Source organism: Perca fluviatilis, chromosome 22 (genome assembly GCF_010015445.1).
Source record: "Perca fluviatilis chromosome 22, GENO_Pfluv_1.0, whole genome shotgun sequence".
Lineage (NCBI taxonomy): Eukaryota > Metazoa > Chordata > Actinopteri > Perciformes > Percidae > Perca > Perca fluviatilis.
This window is the reverse complement of record NC_053133.1, coordinates 4,165,772-4,181,512: the sequence shown is the minus strand read 5'-3', so window position 1 is coordinate 4,181,512 and position 15,741 is coordinate 4,165,772. Positions and strand designations below refer to the sequence as shown.

General features: G+C 40.4%; 1 protein-coding gene across 2 annotated transcripts; it reads left to right on the top strand.

The window, feature by feature from the left end:
• Positions 1–4,969: 4,969 nt before the first annotated feature.
• On the top strand, positions 4,970–15,436 carry LOC120552076 (golgin subfamily A member 3-like). Of its 2 annotated transcripts, none has more exons than XM_039789745.1 (3): positions 4,970–5,045; positions 10,715–10,877; positions 14,054–15,436. In XM_039789745.1, exon 3 carries the CDS (start codon positions 14,078–14,080, stop codon positions 15,032–15,034), a length of 957 nt encoding a protein of 318 aa, XP_039645679.1. In that variant the 5' UTR covers positions 4,970–5,045; positions 10,715–10,877; positions 14,054–14,077; the 3' UTR covers positions 15,035–15,436. The 2 variants fall into 2 exon arrangements, with proteins under 2 accessions (XP_039645679.1, XP_039645680.1); XM_039789746.1 differs by having other exon boundaries at positions 4,983–5,045; positions 10,718–10,877.
• Positions 15,437–15,741: the final 305 nt, after the last annotated feature.

Below are 15,741 nucleotides of genomic sequence, written 5' to 3'. Positions count from 1 at the left end.
TCTATGCTTGACTCCTGTGACTGCGCCCACCTCTCTTAAAGCGAAATGCTCTTAAAGATGCACATTATGAACATTTGTCATGGAGTGGGAACTAAGCTACAGGGAACACAACCGTTTTTGTACCAGGTTGTAAACGTGTTTAATTCAGCTGTAAAGTTAGGCATTTTAACATGGAGGTACATAGGCCAATAGTGGTGTGTGAACGCTATTGAAGGGCGGGTCTTGGTGTGGCCATAGTGGGATTCGTAATATCGACTCCTGGAGCCATCTTCAAGTGGCCACTCGATGAACTGCACTGTTTGGCCCTTAAAGCTATAGTGCGTAGTTTCTGTCGCCCCCATGAGGAATAATGACAATAAAACTGATGCCGCGTACACATGATACAAGCCTTCCGTGATCGCGCACCACCCCCCACCCTCCTCCACACAGTTGCTAGTAGCCAAGAAGGACACAGAGGATTAAAAAAACATGATGGAGGTAATTATCTTAAGATAAGATAGACTTTATTAATCCCACACTGGGGAAATTCCTGTGCTACAGCAGCTCAAAAGAAATTTTTTTTACACACATCAGAATAACACAAATACACATTATGTAGACATAGGAGAAAAAAATATACATAAAGTATAAGAAATAGAAAAAAGAATTAGTTATAATAATAATAGTAATAAAACAAACATATTTACACAATAAACACCCTTATATAAACAGACAGTATATAAACACAGATATACAGATGAGTAAGGTGCGGATAAATAGAAATGACATATTGCACAGTTGAAGGTAACAGAGAGTAATAAATAAATAAATATGCATAGTGCACTCAAGTTTCTGCACGGGAAAGTCACCGGACGCCCCAATCTTCTGAACATAGTCATACTGAGAAATCCAGAGAGAGTTGTGTGGAGCTGATCGTCTTCATTAGCTTTGTAGCAACTCATTTGGCAACGGCTTGAATGTAACGGACATTTATTAATATCAAAAGTTATGCTCTAAAGCTTTAAGAATTGGCTTCATTTTTAAGCACCAGAAATCACAAAAGTGACCAACATGTCCTTTGTTGTCTGTATGCATTGTGGCATGCAGGGGTTAGAATCATAGGTTGAGTTGAGTGAAACATTTAATGTCTGAACTGTCACAATAAAAGCCTAAATGCCCCAAAAAAGTATCTAAAAAAAATGTATCCAGCACCACTGTTATGCAGTGTTCTAAAATTTGATTTAATAACATTTAAAAAAAATAATAATTAAAACTGCAAATTCCAGCATCACATTCTGACCACATCAGCTGAGTCCCTATGATCTACATCCCCCCCACCCCCACCCCCACCCCCACCCCCACAATAGACATGAAGATTGCTTTTACTATCACATTATACGTACATTACCCATGAGATCAGATTTGACATTAGTTTAAATGCCGTGCAAGGTAACTGGCATGTTTATCTCAGTGGAGATTTCTATCACACACGAGAGGCAGGGGGAGCCTGGCTGACATCATGTAGCCCCGAGACAGAATTGGCATAGGTTGTTGGGCAGCCGGCATCACCCACATGCTCCTTTAACAAAACATTTATGCATTTTCATGGTACGGACATAGATTCTGGCTAACCAGTGTCTCGCTTTCATTTCTCTTTCCCTTTCTTTTTTTTCCAGTTCATCCCATCTACAAATGGCAGTGCATGGCAAGATGTAAATGAGATCCTTATTACAGCAGAGTTCATCAAGCTGCTGCTGGAGCGACATCAATGGCTTGATGAATATGCATGCAAATTTGTTAATTAAGTTAATTATTCTGCTGAAATTCCATTTGTCTTGTGGAGAAAATCTCTCCTGCAATGGCTTTTAGCGTGTTTCAGTCATTAGTCACTTGCGATGCTATTTAAAAACACTTTGGTTCATTCTTTTTTTAAGAGGAAAAGAAAGAGGAAAGTTCAACTGAGGCAGGGGTGGAGGGTCGATAGGGTGGAGGGGCGGAGAAGGAGGTCAGTTTCAGAAATGAATGTATCTCCATTGTTGATGCTAAGTATTGATTGATATGATAAAACATAAATGATATGTTAGGGACCGGGGTGTAATTTTTTTACTCTTATATTGTCTAAGTGAGTACTGCCACCAGTATACGGTTACAGATGGTGAAGTTTTACATTTCATTTGTCAATCTATTTATGTATTTTTTAAACTGTTTAAATCTGTAATGAAGTATGAAGTTCAATGACTTAATTTTATCAAACAATACCTGTGTTTTAGTAGTTTCCACTTTTGTTCAATAAGACGCCTTGTTCTGTCGCACCTTAAAGGTATAGTAAGCAATTGTTATAGGTTCAATAAATCCCTTAATGTTTTTGTTTTTTTTGACAATTAACTTCTCATTCACATGGGCTCTGTGGCACAATGGACAGCACATTGGACTTCTAGTTAATCTCTGAAGATGTGATTCAAAGGTTGTGGGTTTGAGTCCCACTAGAGTCGACCTTTAGATATTGCAATTAAAGTGCATTAGTGAACCTTCAACCTGTAGGATCCCTGTTGAAATAAACCCTTCTCCTTAAAATAACAAATTTATTTCCATTTAAAGGAATACGCTCGGTCTACCCTGGCTGTGGATAGGTGGGCCAACGCATTTTTTGTCTCAGTGCAAGTAATTAGGTTGTTTTTTTGTCTTTTGTTGGCTCACTTTTACTCACAACATGCTAACCGGCAACATAGGATTCCATTCACTACGCTAAGCTAACTAGAGGCGGCGCTGCCAGTGTTGCACCGGACTAAAACAATGCATGCACAAAAAATGCGTTGGCCCACCTATCTACAGCTAGGGGAGACCGTGATAAGCCCTATTTCAACAAACGGTGGCGTATCCCTTTAAACTCAGAGGCTTTTGTTTCGCGTCCAATCAGAGTCAAGCTTTAGATATTGCAATTAATGACAAAAGGCCTCAGTGAACCTGTAAATGGTAGGATTCCTGTGCTCTGCTTGATTGTATAGTTAGGGAAATAGTATTTTGCTTGTTAATGTCCCAGCAATGTTGTTTTTGTGCATGTGCACCAAAATGTATGTCTGTGCTATTGTGCCTTGTTTGTTATCTGGTCTGACAGTTCAGCTGTGTGTGTCTGCAACACATTCATTCACACAGCCGAAAATAGAGGACTTTGAGCCGGGTTCAGAGCACCGCGAGCTGCTGCTCGGCAGAGAATGCTTTTAAATTTAGTCCACAAAATATGAGCGTTTTGCCGCCACGGAAATTAAGATTAGGCGCCAAAACGACAAGTTAAGTTTAGGAAAAAGATTGTGGTTTGGATTAAAACACTCCCAAGGAACACGCATTTCCTGGGTGAAAGGCTTTATTTTCCCCGGGAAGCGATCTCCGCTCCCCGGCTTGAAAGTCCTGTGTTTTGACACCCACCCATCCACTCAGTCCTCCTCCTCCCTACTCCCTCCTCCCTATATAGTACATTAGACAGGTACCTATATAGTAATGCTCTCATATACATTAGACAGGTACCTATATTGTAAGCACATTAATTTTTTTATTGAACAACCCCGTCGGCTGCATTCTCCGTAATAACACAGCCCTTGCACAATGACATATTGCACAACTAACATGTTGCCCAACCCCAATAGCCTACGTATTGCACAAATGACACAATGCATTGAAATAAACAAATGTGGAATGCTTTAATGTCTGAGCTGTCACAATAAAAGCCTAAATGCCAAAAAAAATTATCTAAAAAAAAAATGTATCCTGCACCACTGTTATGCAGTGTTCTAAAATTTGATTTAATTACATTTTCAAAAAAAATAATAATTAAAGCTGCAAGCAGCGTTGGACGGATGACAAATGACACGATGCATTGACATAAACAAATGTGTAATGATTACAATTACAGTGCTTAACTTTTCGTAGCTTGTGTGTGTGTGTGTATTCGTGTTGATCTTACCCAACTGCTCTTGTTTTAATATTGTTGTCTTTTAGCATTAGCATAATCAACTTGTACAGGGGCCAAATCTGTATGTATTATTAATAGCTAAATTGTTTCCTCTCTTTTTAGGGTGACCTCTTACCACCAATCCAGGGACAGCGGATGTAAAATAGCCTCCAAGCTAATTCTGGCACATTTTACTTTGATGTATTATTAGTGTGCATTGTCCCTGATAAATAAACCTGAAATAAATAAATAAATGAATAAGTATTTAGGCCTACTTTGCAGATGAAGATTAAAAACCTATAATGAGCATATCACATTGTGATACAGTAAATTAAACCAGTCAGCCATATAATATGTGCACAATTAGCTCATACAATCTGACAGCTTGAACATGCAACTTACTGTCAATAATGTAACAATGACAGAGCCCATGTTGGCTGCTAAATGAGCAGTGGCGGTTCTACATTGAATTACACCCAGAGTGAGACCCCCTTCCCGCCCAAAATTGCAGTATTTTGCAGAATTACTATATTATAGTGTATGTTTATTTTAAGTTCTGATAACATAGGTATGCTACTGTCATATTTTGTGCAGAATTGTGTTCATTGTCTTTTGAAAAAGTGTGTTTCCTGTTGTAATTGCAACAGAATTTTTTCACGGCAGACATGTTGACATGTCATAGTAGGAAAAGCACAGGTGTATTCAAAACCATTACTGATGGCTGCGTTCCACTTAGGAGAGGTCCTGGTATGCATGCTGACTCACTGAAATAGCTTACCGGGACACTTGATGGAATTGAGCCATCGTCAAGGTTGTCAATTTCAGCTGTGCTTTTCCTACTAGGACAAGTCAAAATGTCTGCTGTGAAAAAGGTCCATTGTTAAATAACTGTATTCTCTTAAGTGTATTTTCAAACGGAGGTGTTGCTGAGTAAAAGAAAAGAGAACTTCTTGCCCCTCTGGTTGTGTGTCTGTCTGATGATGTGTTCAGGACATATATAAAACGTGATGGGGAACGCATTTTATTTTGAAACTCTGTCAGTGGTTTCCTTCCTGTTTGCAGTTTAGTTTCACTCTATGTGCTCGTGGGTGTCGCAGCGTCTCTTCTCTCCATCTGAAAGGTATGTAAGCCTGGACTCTCGTCATGTTTATGGTTATGGTTGGAGGGTTAGGACCGGACACACACACACACACGTCCCTTTGAATACCCTGAAGAATATCAAACTAGGAGTCCGGACTTTAACACTCTTCACGTTCAGAGTTTTTCACAAAGTATTTAAAAAAAAAAAAAAAAAGAGCTAAGTTAGACCTCTACAGTACGCCTGCGCAGTGGAACGCCCTGGTTACGCTCACGCGCGTGTTCATTCACGAATAAACACAGCTTACGGATGTAAAGTCGGGAGTTGTGTAGTTGAAAGCTAGAAGTGAGACGTGTGTGTAAATAATGAGGTCCGCATGAATGGAGGCTGTTCATTCATTTAAGACGGCGGTCGCAGTCAGGTGTCCTGCCCTTATATATATGTCAATGGTCCTGCCTTGTCGGGAGCGCGCCGGACGCGCTTTCTGGTCGTTCGTGGACAGACTCCTTCAGGCACCTGTGGCGCACTTTGTCACGAGGCGGCCGGGCTAAAGAAACAAACCATTCCAGGTTCTGGGACTAGAGCTTGTGATTATATTATATATAATATATTGTGATTCACAATATAATTGTCTCTTTCAGTCAAAATATTTATTTATTACTTATTAATATTTATTATTTTTATACAAATAAAGTTTTGAATGAATCCCAGGCTCCATCTTCAGGATATATATCACTGTTATGTGACCCAGATAACGTAATAACAAACACACAGCCTATGAAGTAAACCTAGCCCCTTTATTATCATCAAACATTTCCTCTAACTATACCCCGCCCCCGTTATTTTTGTTGCTATGAACGTGTCGAGGGCCAAGTGGGTCGTTATACGAACACGAGCCATTTCATTTTGTGTCCCTCACAACAATGCTGCTCTGTAAATCTGAATAAACAATAAAACCTTTTTTGAATTTATTTTCCATGGTGTCTCAAAACAAAAACATATGCATTGTTATTTTCTTTATTTTTTTTTAAATAGTTATTTAATTAATTTTATTTAAAACGTATTTGTACAAAGCATCAAAAAAAGTCCTGTCCCCCAGTATGATTTTATTTTTACTTTTACAACCTATGGAGTCCAAAAGTGCCAAACTTATTTTTCTGAGAGGTAAGGATCTACTTCATCCATGCTTCATTTAATGCTTTAAAAATAGTACATTGAAAATCAAACATTAAGAATGGGGAAACGGCACGTTATTGTCTAATGACTCAAGTGCAAAGAAATCTAACAATTGAAATAATATCAATCAACACATATTGTCCAACCAATAATCACTTATATAATTACAATTTGGCATATTTAAACAAAACCAACAATTGCCAATCATACCCCTTAAGACCTAGCAATTCAATTCAGGTTAAACAAAGAAACGGTGATTATGTAAAAAAAAAAAGGACAATTATGTAATAATTGTTAGAAACCTAGCTGTGACGGTCACGCCCAGCTCTCCGCTTTGCATCCGCTTTGTCTAACGATGAACCCACTAACTTTATCTAACCTTAAAGGTATCATCTGTTTCTATGATAATTCAGGAAATGGTGCTCTTGGGGATTTCATTCATTTCATCATCCTATAGGCCAAATTTTATATTCCCAAGCAAAAATTTATTTCCTAATTTTGTACCTTTTCAAGATAATTTTTTGGGCATTTTCATTTTTTAGGCCTTTATTAACAGGACAGCTGAAGACATGAAAGGGGGGAGAGAGAGGGGGGCACGACCTGCAGCAAAGGGCCACAGGTCGGAGTTGAACCCGGCCCTCTGCGTCGAGGAGTAAACCTCTATATATGGGCGCCTGCTCTACCAACTGAGCTATCTGGGCGCCCTTTTGCACTTTTTCTCATAGAACTAAAATCTCTACTCAAGTTACTTAGATTGTTAAACAACAACAAGTGTTAAACTTGTGGAAACTGTAGAGAACAGGTGTCAAACTCAAGGCGCGCGGGCCAAATCCGGCCCCTCACAGATTAACGATCTGCTCCCGCATATCAAGTTAGGTTCACAGGTTCACTAGTTGTGCACCGAACCAAAAAGACAGGAAACTGTTTTCAAAGTGTAACCACGCACGCTCAATTTGGCAGATTTCTGACTTTGTGAGTCAGAAATTTCCCACATAACCAGTAGGGGTGGGAATCCCCAGAGGCCTTACGATACAATATCATCACGATACTTATGTCACGATACGATATTATTGCGATTTTAAACATATTGCAATATTCTGCGATATATTGCAATTTATTACCTTTTTTTCCAATTTCCAATTTTTCCCAATTTCAAATGATCTCCCCAAAAGGAAATTTTGTCAACATCTGTTTTATCGAAAAAGATACATGTCTTTGTTTGTTCATCTCACTTCAGTTTTATTGCTGCAAAATGGGATTGTCGTCAAGCAGACAAACTGACCAACACATACGTATATAACAAAAGATCGATACTTGGCGTCTGTGTATCGATACAGTATTGCCACGGAAAATATTGCGATACTATGCTGTATCGATTTTTTTCTCCCCACCCCTAATAACCAGAGAGTTTTCATTTTCAGGCTGTGAAAGAGGTTGCTGTAAAAAAAAAAATTTAATCTTGGTTTTGCTTGATTTGCTGAACTCTACGATGGCTATGGAACCTTTTTTTTGCAGACTTTTTTTAGGGCGACCAAACTGTGAGAAGACTATATGAGACATGCAATAATACAGCCAAAGACTTTTTCTCTTAAATAAAAGCATGTTAATAATCCATACATGTCTGGCTCTGGATACGATTCTTATTTTCTAGTGTGGCCCTCAGTGAAGTTGAGTTTGACAGCCCTGATATAGATGAAACCTCTGACTAGATGTGATTTTATATGTTTACATGTACCTCTTTGTATTGTTGTATGTAATGAATGTGTAATTGTATTGTTTGTATTATTTTGTGTGTTTTATTTATTTATTTATATCCTTATAAGAATTACAGTTGAGGTGTATGTGCTGTTGCTGTTTACCTGATTCTTTATATAATGCATTTTGTCAACAAAAAACAAACTTTGTGTATTGATGTGTGTCCCCTTATGTTTATGACGCTGGAAGGATGGAATGGCCTCACATGACTGTCTCTTGCTCTTGCTCTCAGTTTAATCCGGTGTCAAAATTCCAACAGCACACAATCAACAGTGTGCTATTCAAAATGCACATGTTCATTTCCCCAGCTTCAATGTATTGCTCTTTGCTGAAGGCACAATTGGGGGAAACAATCTCTCTGCAGTTGCGCTATTAACCCACCAGGTGGCTCCAAAACCATACATATGTAAACTAGAGCTGGGCAATATATCTATATTATATCGATTTCGTGATATGAGACTAGATATCGTCTTAGATTTTGGATATCGTAATATGGTATAAGTGTTGTCTTTTCCTGGTTTTATAGGCTACGTTACAGTAAAGTGATGTCATTTTCTGAACTTACCAGACTGTTGTAACTGTTCTATTATTTAACTTTTCCCCACTTAGACATTATATCCACATTACTGATTATTATTTATCAAAAATCTCATTGTGTAAATATTTTGTGAAAGCACCAATAGTCAACACCACACTATTGTTGTAGTATCGATATCAAGGTATTTGGTCAAAAATATCGTGATATTTGATTTTCTCCATATCGCCCAGCCCTAATGTAAACATCACATCCATTTTTTTGTAGAAATTCACAAAAGGCTATTGCCACCTCTGTTACATTTGCGTCCTGTGGAAGGTTTTGGTCAGAGGAAAAGCATGTTCTTGTCTGGGACCTGCAGGGTTTCACATGTTTTGATTGATTGATTGATTGATTGATTGATTGATTGATTGATTGATTTCTGGATCAAGATGATGAACAGTAATCCAAAGGATGACATGCTCAAGTAAAATACTTACTTCCAGCACGGTCCTTGGTGTTCACGCACAGGAAACAATAACCAAAAAGCAGACAAACTCAGACTAAAACGACATACAGTATTAGGAGGGGTAAAAAGCCATCACATAAAACAAAATAAATAAGAAACAAAAAATGCTGTAAAAACTATCCAGTTAATCAATAGATATTCACCATGTTCCATAAAAGCTGCTTGACCTGTCTTTTAAAAATCCCTTGTGATGATAGGAGTTTTGTAGCAGTAGGCTAACTACTCCATGCCATGATACCAGTGTAAAAGAAAGAAGTTTTAATTGCATTATTAGCTCTAGGAACTATGCAGGAGCGGATGCTGACTTTTTAAAGCGACTTTGAGTCCATGAAAAGCGCTATATAAATTCAATTTATTATTATTATTATTATTATAGTGTTATGACTATGCTGCGTGTGGACCATGGTTACATTAGCATAAATATTTGAGGGCATGAACATTAACAATGTTAAACATATGGTTCAGCTTAAGTTGTTCTACTGTTAGATGTACGGATAGTAGACCAACTCTTGGAAACTCCTCCCTACCAATATGAGTATTCGCGTTGTGCGATACAGAGATCGCACAATGACTCCTTTTTTAACTTCACTTTACCGGACACGTTGAACATCCGTCAGTCTCCGTGTTTCCTGTGCGTTATACTGTGCGATGTAACCAGTCATCTCAGTGATCCACACAGTAACATCTGCAGTTAAATGCCACCGCAGAGCCACGGATCCAATGACAGTAGAATTTTTTAAATGTGCTCTAGTTTGTTACATGTTGGGGATGCTGACATTTTAAAATTAAGTTCAGTTGGATTTGACAAGTTTGAAAAGAATATCTGTGAGTGACCCAGTTTCCTCTTTAAAGAAGAAGACATACTTTATTAATCCCAGAGGGAAAATAAAAAAAAATTCATCACATTACACACACACACACAGGCCCAAAATACACAAACATGCACAAAAAGTGGATTGCCTTATGCACAGTAAGGAAACATGTCTCCCTGTACAATGAAATTCTTCCTTTGCTGTCCACAGAATGCCAAACAATGTAACATATACAATATATACTACAAATATATAAAATATAACCATTTTAAAAGGCAACAACAATTTTAAAAGGCATCTTTCTTAATGGAGAGATCTCAGAGCGAGGGGGCTGCCCATGGACAGGCACTAGGGCTGCAACTAACAGTTATGTTCATTGTCGATTAATCTGGGATAATTTTCTCAATTAATAGATAACTTGTCTGGTCTATAAAATGTCAGAAAATGGTGAACAATGTGGATCAGTGTTTCCCAAAGCCCAAGATGACGTCCTCAAATGTCTCGTTTTGTCCACAACTCAAAGATATTCAGTTTACTGTCACAGAGGAGAGAAGAAACTAGAAACATATTCACATTTAACAAGCTGACATCAGAGTATTGTTACTATTTTTCATAAAAAATGACTAACCGATTGATAGTTGGCGATTCAGGTTCTGAAGCTTCGAGTACACACTCTGTACTTGGTCGGTACGGGGACTTGAACTGGCAACCCTCCGGTCTCCAAGCCACATATGATTGTTGTGAATTAAAATATCATATGTACAAACATATGAATGTATTAATTGTTATCTAGTCACATGAGTGATTTAGCAGGGTGAGTTGAACGTATTTGCAAGGCACTGTATGCACGTGGTAGTTTTAGTTGTTGTGATGTTCTGGGTCATCGGTACAAACTGACGATAACATTTTTGTTCTTCTCTCCCAGCAGGAACCTGAGGGCGGAGTCATCTGGGACAACTCAGCTCACCTGAGGCCTGCACTACGAATCGTGTTGACCGTACCCATGCCAGGATATCTTGTGGTCAGGCTTCACAAAACCTAACAACCAAGTCAAGCTAAGGAGTCCCACCACAGTCATTATCAACTCGGTAAGTCAACCCAGGTTGCCTTTGATTTGCAGTGTGTGATGTAACTTTTTAAATTTTAGTTTTTTAATTGTTTAGTTTTATTTTTATCTCCCAAAAACAAAAAAATTGAAATAGGGCTAGGTATCAATTTCAATACTTTTTAGGCACCGGCTGAATGGCCTCCTTAGTAACGAGTATTTAAAAATGCCTCATCATTCAATACCCAATTTCAATCCGTAAGGCGTAAATCTCATCAGCGTCAGTGAGCCAATCAGCATGCAGCATGCTTCTACCAAGATCTAGTAATGCTGCTGATTGGCTGTTTAGTGTTACACGTCATAGAGACACGCAGGAAAACATCCTAGGTACGTTACACAGAGACGGGGCTCACGTAGTAGGAGCTGAAAAATACATTAACAGATTTATGTTGTAATGTTGCATTTCTTTTTGTTTTATAAAATATCGAAAAAAAGTTTAGGAACCAGTATCAAAGTCACAGTATTGGTATCGGTACCAGTATCAGACATTTGTGAACGATAACCAGCCCTTTAATCCAATCATTTAGACTTTTAATATCACTGCCCAATCTGGGGCACAAGTAGATCTGACTATAAATACATTTGTGTATTTCATAAAATGAATGTGTTGCTTAGATGTGTGCTTTTTAAGATTATTTTTGGGCATTTAGGCGTTTTAATTGAAAGGACACTTTAAGACAGGAAAGGAGAGTGAGAGTGGGGAATGACATGCATGAAAGGGCCATGGGTCAGAATCAAACCCGTGGCTGCTGCGGTTAGGTCTGAGCCTTTGTACGTGGGTTGAAGTCACATCGAATTGCTGCATTCTGGATGAGCTGCAGAGGTCAGATGGCACTAGCAGGCAGACCAGCCAGGAGGAATTTGCAGTAGTCAATACATGAGATTACAAGAGCCTGAACCAGAACCTGAGCCGCCTTCTAGGTTTAAAGGGGCCAGATCTTCCTGATCTTTTGCAGCGTGTATCTACACATTCGGATTGTTACAGCAATATTGGCAGTAAGGGATTTGGTCGTCGAACACCCAGGTTCCTAGCAGTCTGGGCGGAGACTACCACAGAGGTATTGATGGTGATAGAAGGTCCTGGGTGGGAGAAGCAGCTTGTTCGTGTTTAGGTTGAGTTTCAAGTGGTGTGTGGACATCCAATGAGAGATGTCAGTCTGACAGGCAGTGATTCATGCTGATACCTGGGTTTCAGACTGGGGAAAAGAGAGAATCAGTTGGGGGTTGTCTGCTTAGCTGTCGTAGGAAAAGTCATGTAAGTGAATAACGGAACCGAGAGAGTTGGTGTACAGAGAAAAGAATAGGGGACCCACGATGGAACCTTGAGGGACCATCGTCAAATAACAATCAAGTATCAAAAACTGAGGAGGACATGCTGTTGGATGCTGTCCTCCTCTCATATTCTTTCTTCAATGCCTAACAAATCTATCTCTTTCTCTCCCTGACCCTGTCTTTCTGCTTGAGCAGCACATGGTTGAAGCCAGCATATATTGTAAACAAATTAATAACATAACTAATTACACTGGTCGGACTGTTCAGCTCTGTTTCAGACGGAAACCTCCAGTTCAGGCTGGTCCTCATCCTCAACACGTGCCTTTTTCAGTCGCGGAAAATACTTTTCAATACTCATCTGGATTGAAGCAGCAAACATTCAGTGTAAGAGTAAAAAAATGACATAACATTATTTATAATAAGTTTATTTGATTCACAGCTGCTACATATAATGTTTTGACCTCGACAACCCAACTGCATTTTACCGCAAAACTTTCTAAAGCAGGCGCAATCGTTTGTTTGCAAAGAGACGGGTCGGGACTCCAACATTAAAGGAGAACTCCGGGCAATTTTTACGTTAATCTTGATCGCTATAAATATGGGAGTACTGTCGATAGCAAAAAAAACTAACAGAATCGGTCTTAGCAAACTGGAGTTGCTGAAGCTAATGCCCATAGATTAGCTAAAACGGTAGTTTTGGGGGCATAACATTAAGAGTGCCTTTGTGCCTCGTAACAAACACAAAATGCAATTAAAATGTTTGTGCAACTTACGTGACAACAAGATGCTTTTTCAACTCATACCTCCTGCCGGTTACTAGCTCACCGTGCTAGCTGGTAGCTTCCATCCGGGAGGGAGTGTGTTCAGCCAGGCAGGCTTCTGTGATAATCCACACGCAGCAGTTCCGTGTGTATTTGTAGCATATATTTCCATTTTGTGTGTGATCAATCTGGAATCCATTGTATTCAGAATATAAAATATTTTTATAGCACTTTTTAATGTGTGATTATGTAAAGGTGTTAACGAGATACCAACCTTTCGTGAACTTGTGAATTTCGCCATCCGTCTTCTCTCGTTTTCATGGAGACAGACGCTGTGTGTGTGTGTGTGTGTGTGTGTGTGGCCTATGTGAGAGAGACACATGAGTGACAGAGAGACGGAGAGAGCAGGGAAAGGATATGCAGCTGAACGAATACGCTGCGTGTTTTAAATAGCAAAAAAATAAGTAACGTAATATGTGGTGGCCGGTGTTGGTTGTATGGCGCACCACATTAGTCTATGTGTGGGAAACACTGTAGGGCTTCTCTGTCTGGATTTTGAAGTCACCAAGAAGAACAAGTGGAGCCAATTTCAGCGATGTTTCAATGGAGGACATCTAGTTCCTCCAAGAACTCCCCCAAAGGACGTAATTGGCAGTAGACAACAACAATGTTTATTTGTAGCAGATGAGTTCACAGGATTAAATTCAAAAGACAGTGGAGTAAAATGTGGCAGCATGTAGAGAGAGAAAATCTCCATTTGGGTGATTTGGGTGATGAGGTGGCCTGTGTCACCACCTCTGCCAGTGGGTCTGGGTGTGTGGGTGAAAGAGAAAGGTGAAGGAGAGAGCAGCAGGGGTCGATGTGTTGGTTAAAAATATTAGCAATAATGTCTAACTTGTGTGCACAGTGTCAGATGGATAGGAAATATACAGCGGCTTCAACCGTCATCCCGCCAGTACCCCGGACATGCTGGGAGGGGCGAAGACCTGTTCATTGCTGCTTGCAGCTTTAATTATTATTCATTTTTTTATTAATTTATTTTACTCACAAATGTTGAAAGCTGAAGCGGATATGATAACATGCTTTTCACCAAAACTAACAACACCTCACATCTGTCCAATCACAGGCAGTATTACATCTGGAGTCACAGATGGAGTCCCAGTTGGAGTTGCAGCTAGAGTCATATCAGGATTCACAGCTGGAGCAGGGGGCCCAGTTGGAGTCAGAGCTGGAGTCATATCGGGATTCACAGCTGAATCTAGAGGCCAAGCTAGAGTCAAAGCTGGAGTCACATCTGGATTCATATCAGGATTCACAGCTGGCTCTAGGGGCCCAGCTGGAGTCACAGCTGGAGTCATATCGGGATTCACAACAGGAGCAGTGGTTAGAGGTGGAGTCAGAGCTGGAGTCACAGCTGGATTTATATCGGGATTCACAGCAGGAGCATTGGTCACAGGTGGAGTCACAGCTGGAGTCATATCGGGATTCACAGCTGGATCTAGGGGCCCAGCTGGAGTCACAGCTGGATTTATATCGGGATTCACAGCAGGAGCAGTGGTCACAGGTAGAGTCACAGCTGGAGTCATATCGGGATTCACAGCTGGATCTAGGGGCCCAGCTGGAGTCACAGCTGGAGTCACAGCTGGATTTATATCAGGATTCACAGCAGGAGCAATGGTCACAGGTGGAGTCACAGCTGGAGTCATATCGGGATTCACAGCTGGATCTAGGGGCCCAGCTGGAGTCACAGCTGGAGTCACAGCTGGATTTATATCGGGATTCACAGCAGGAGCAATGGTCACAGGTGGAGTCGCAGCTGGAGTCATATCGGGATTCACAGCTGGATCTAGGGGCCCAGCTGGAGTCACAGTTGGAGTCACAACTGGATTTATATCGGGATTCACAGCAGGAGCAGTGGTCACAGGTGGAGTCACAGCTGGAGTCATATCGGGATTCACAGCTGGATCTAGGGGCCCGGCTGGAGTCACAGCTGGAGTCACACCTGGATTCACAGCAGGAGTTGGGTGCCCAGCTGGAGTCACATCTGGAGTCATATCTGGATTCACAGCTGGAGGTGGGGTCACAGCTGGAGTCACAGTTGGAGTAACAGCTTGAGTCACAGGAAGTGCAAAATATTAAACTAAGGGTGTAATGCATGCTTTAGCACCCTTGTAGAACTGATCCGTAGCAGGGCCTCACACTTGGTCCACCCCAATCCCCCCTCCTTCCTTTTACACAGTAGTTATGGCCAGATGAAGCCTCATGAAGCATTTTCTTTATTTTCTGTGCCCACTAGACGACTCTCTCTGTCAAACAAAGGGTTGAAAGCAGACTGAATTGCCATTCCTTGATCCTTTCTCTTTAAACCAAGAGTGCTTTCTAGCAGAGATGGGGACTCGAGTCCAAGACGTGTCGCACTTAAGTCGCACAAACCTCGACTTCAGACTTGACTTGCGACTCTACCCAGAAGACTTCAGACTTGACTCAGACTCCAGCTTCGAGACTCGTCAACAACCCGTTTTCTTGTAATTATTGCTTTTTAAATCTAAATGAGGGGAGGAAATGTATAACAAGCTGCATGTCCCCTACCCTTTGCCATAATGTGCAACGTAACGCATGTGCTATGCCTTATGTGCGCGCACTCACATATCCAAAAATGCATTGACGAAGGCGACACAAAGTCCTCCCGGAGTTGTGCCTTTTGTCATTAGTTTTGCTTTCAATAACTTGGTAAACAGTGGCAGTAAGCCAACAGCTACAGGCAAGGTGTGGCACCAAGATAAATGTTGCCGGATCAACAACGTTGACCTTCAT

Excerpts from the sequence above, each read along its gene's own strand:
- LOC120552076 (XM_039789745.1), top strand. The coding sequence starts at position 14,078 with ATGGAGTCCCAGTTGGAGTTGCAGCTAGAGTCATATCAGGATTCACAG.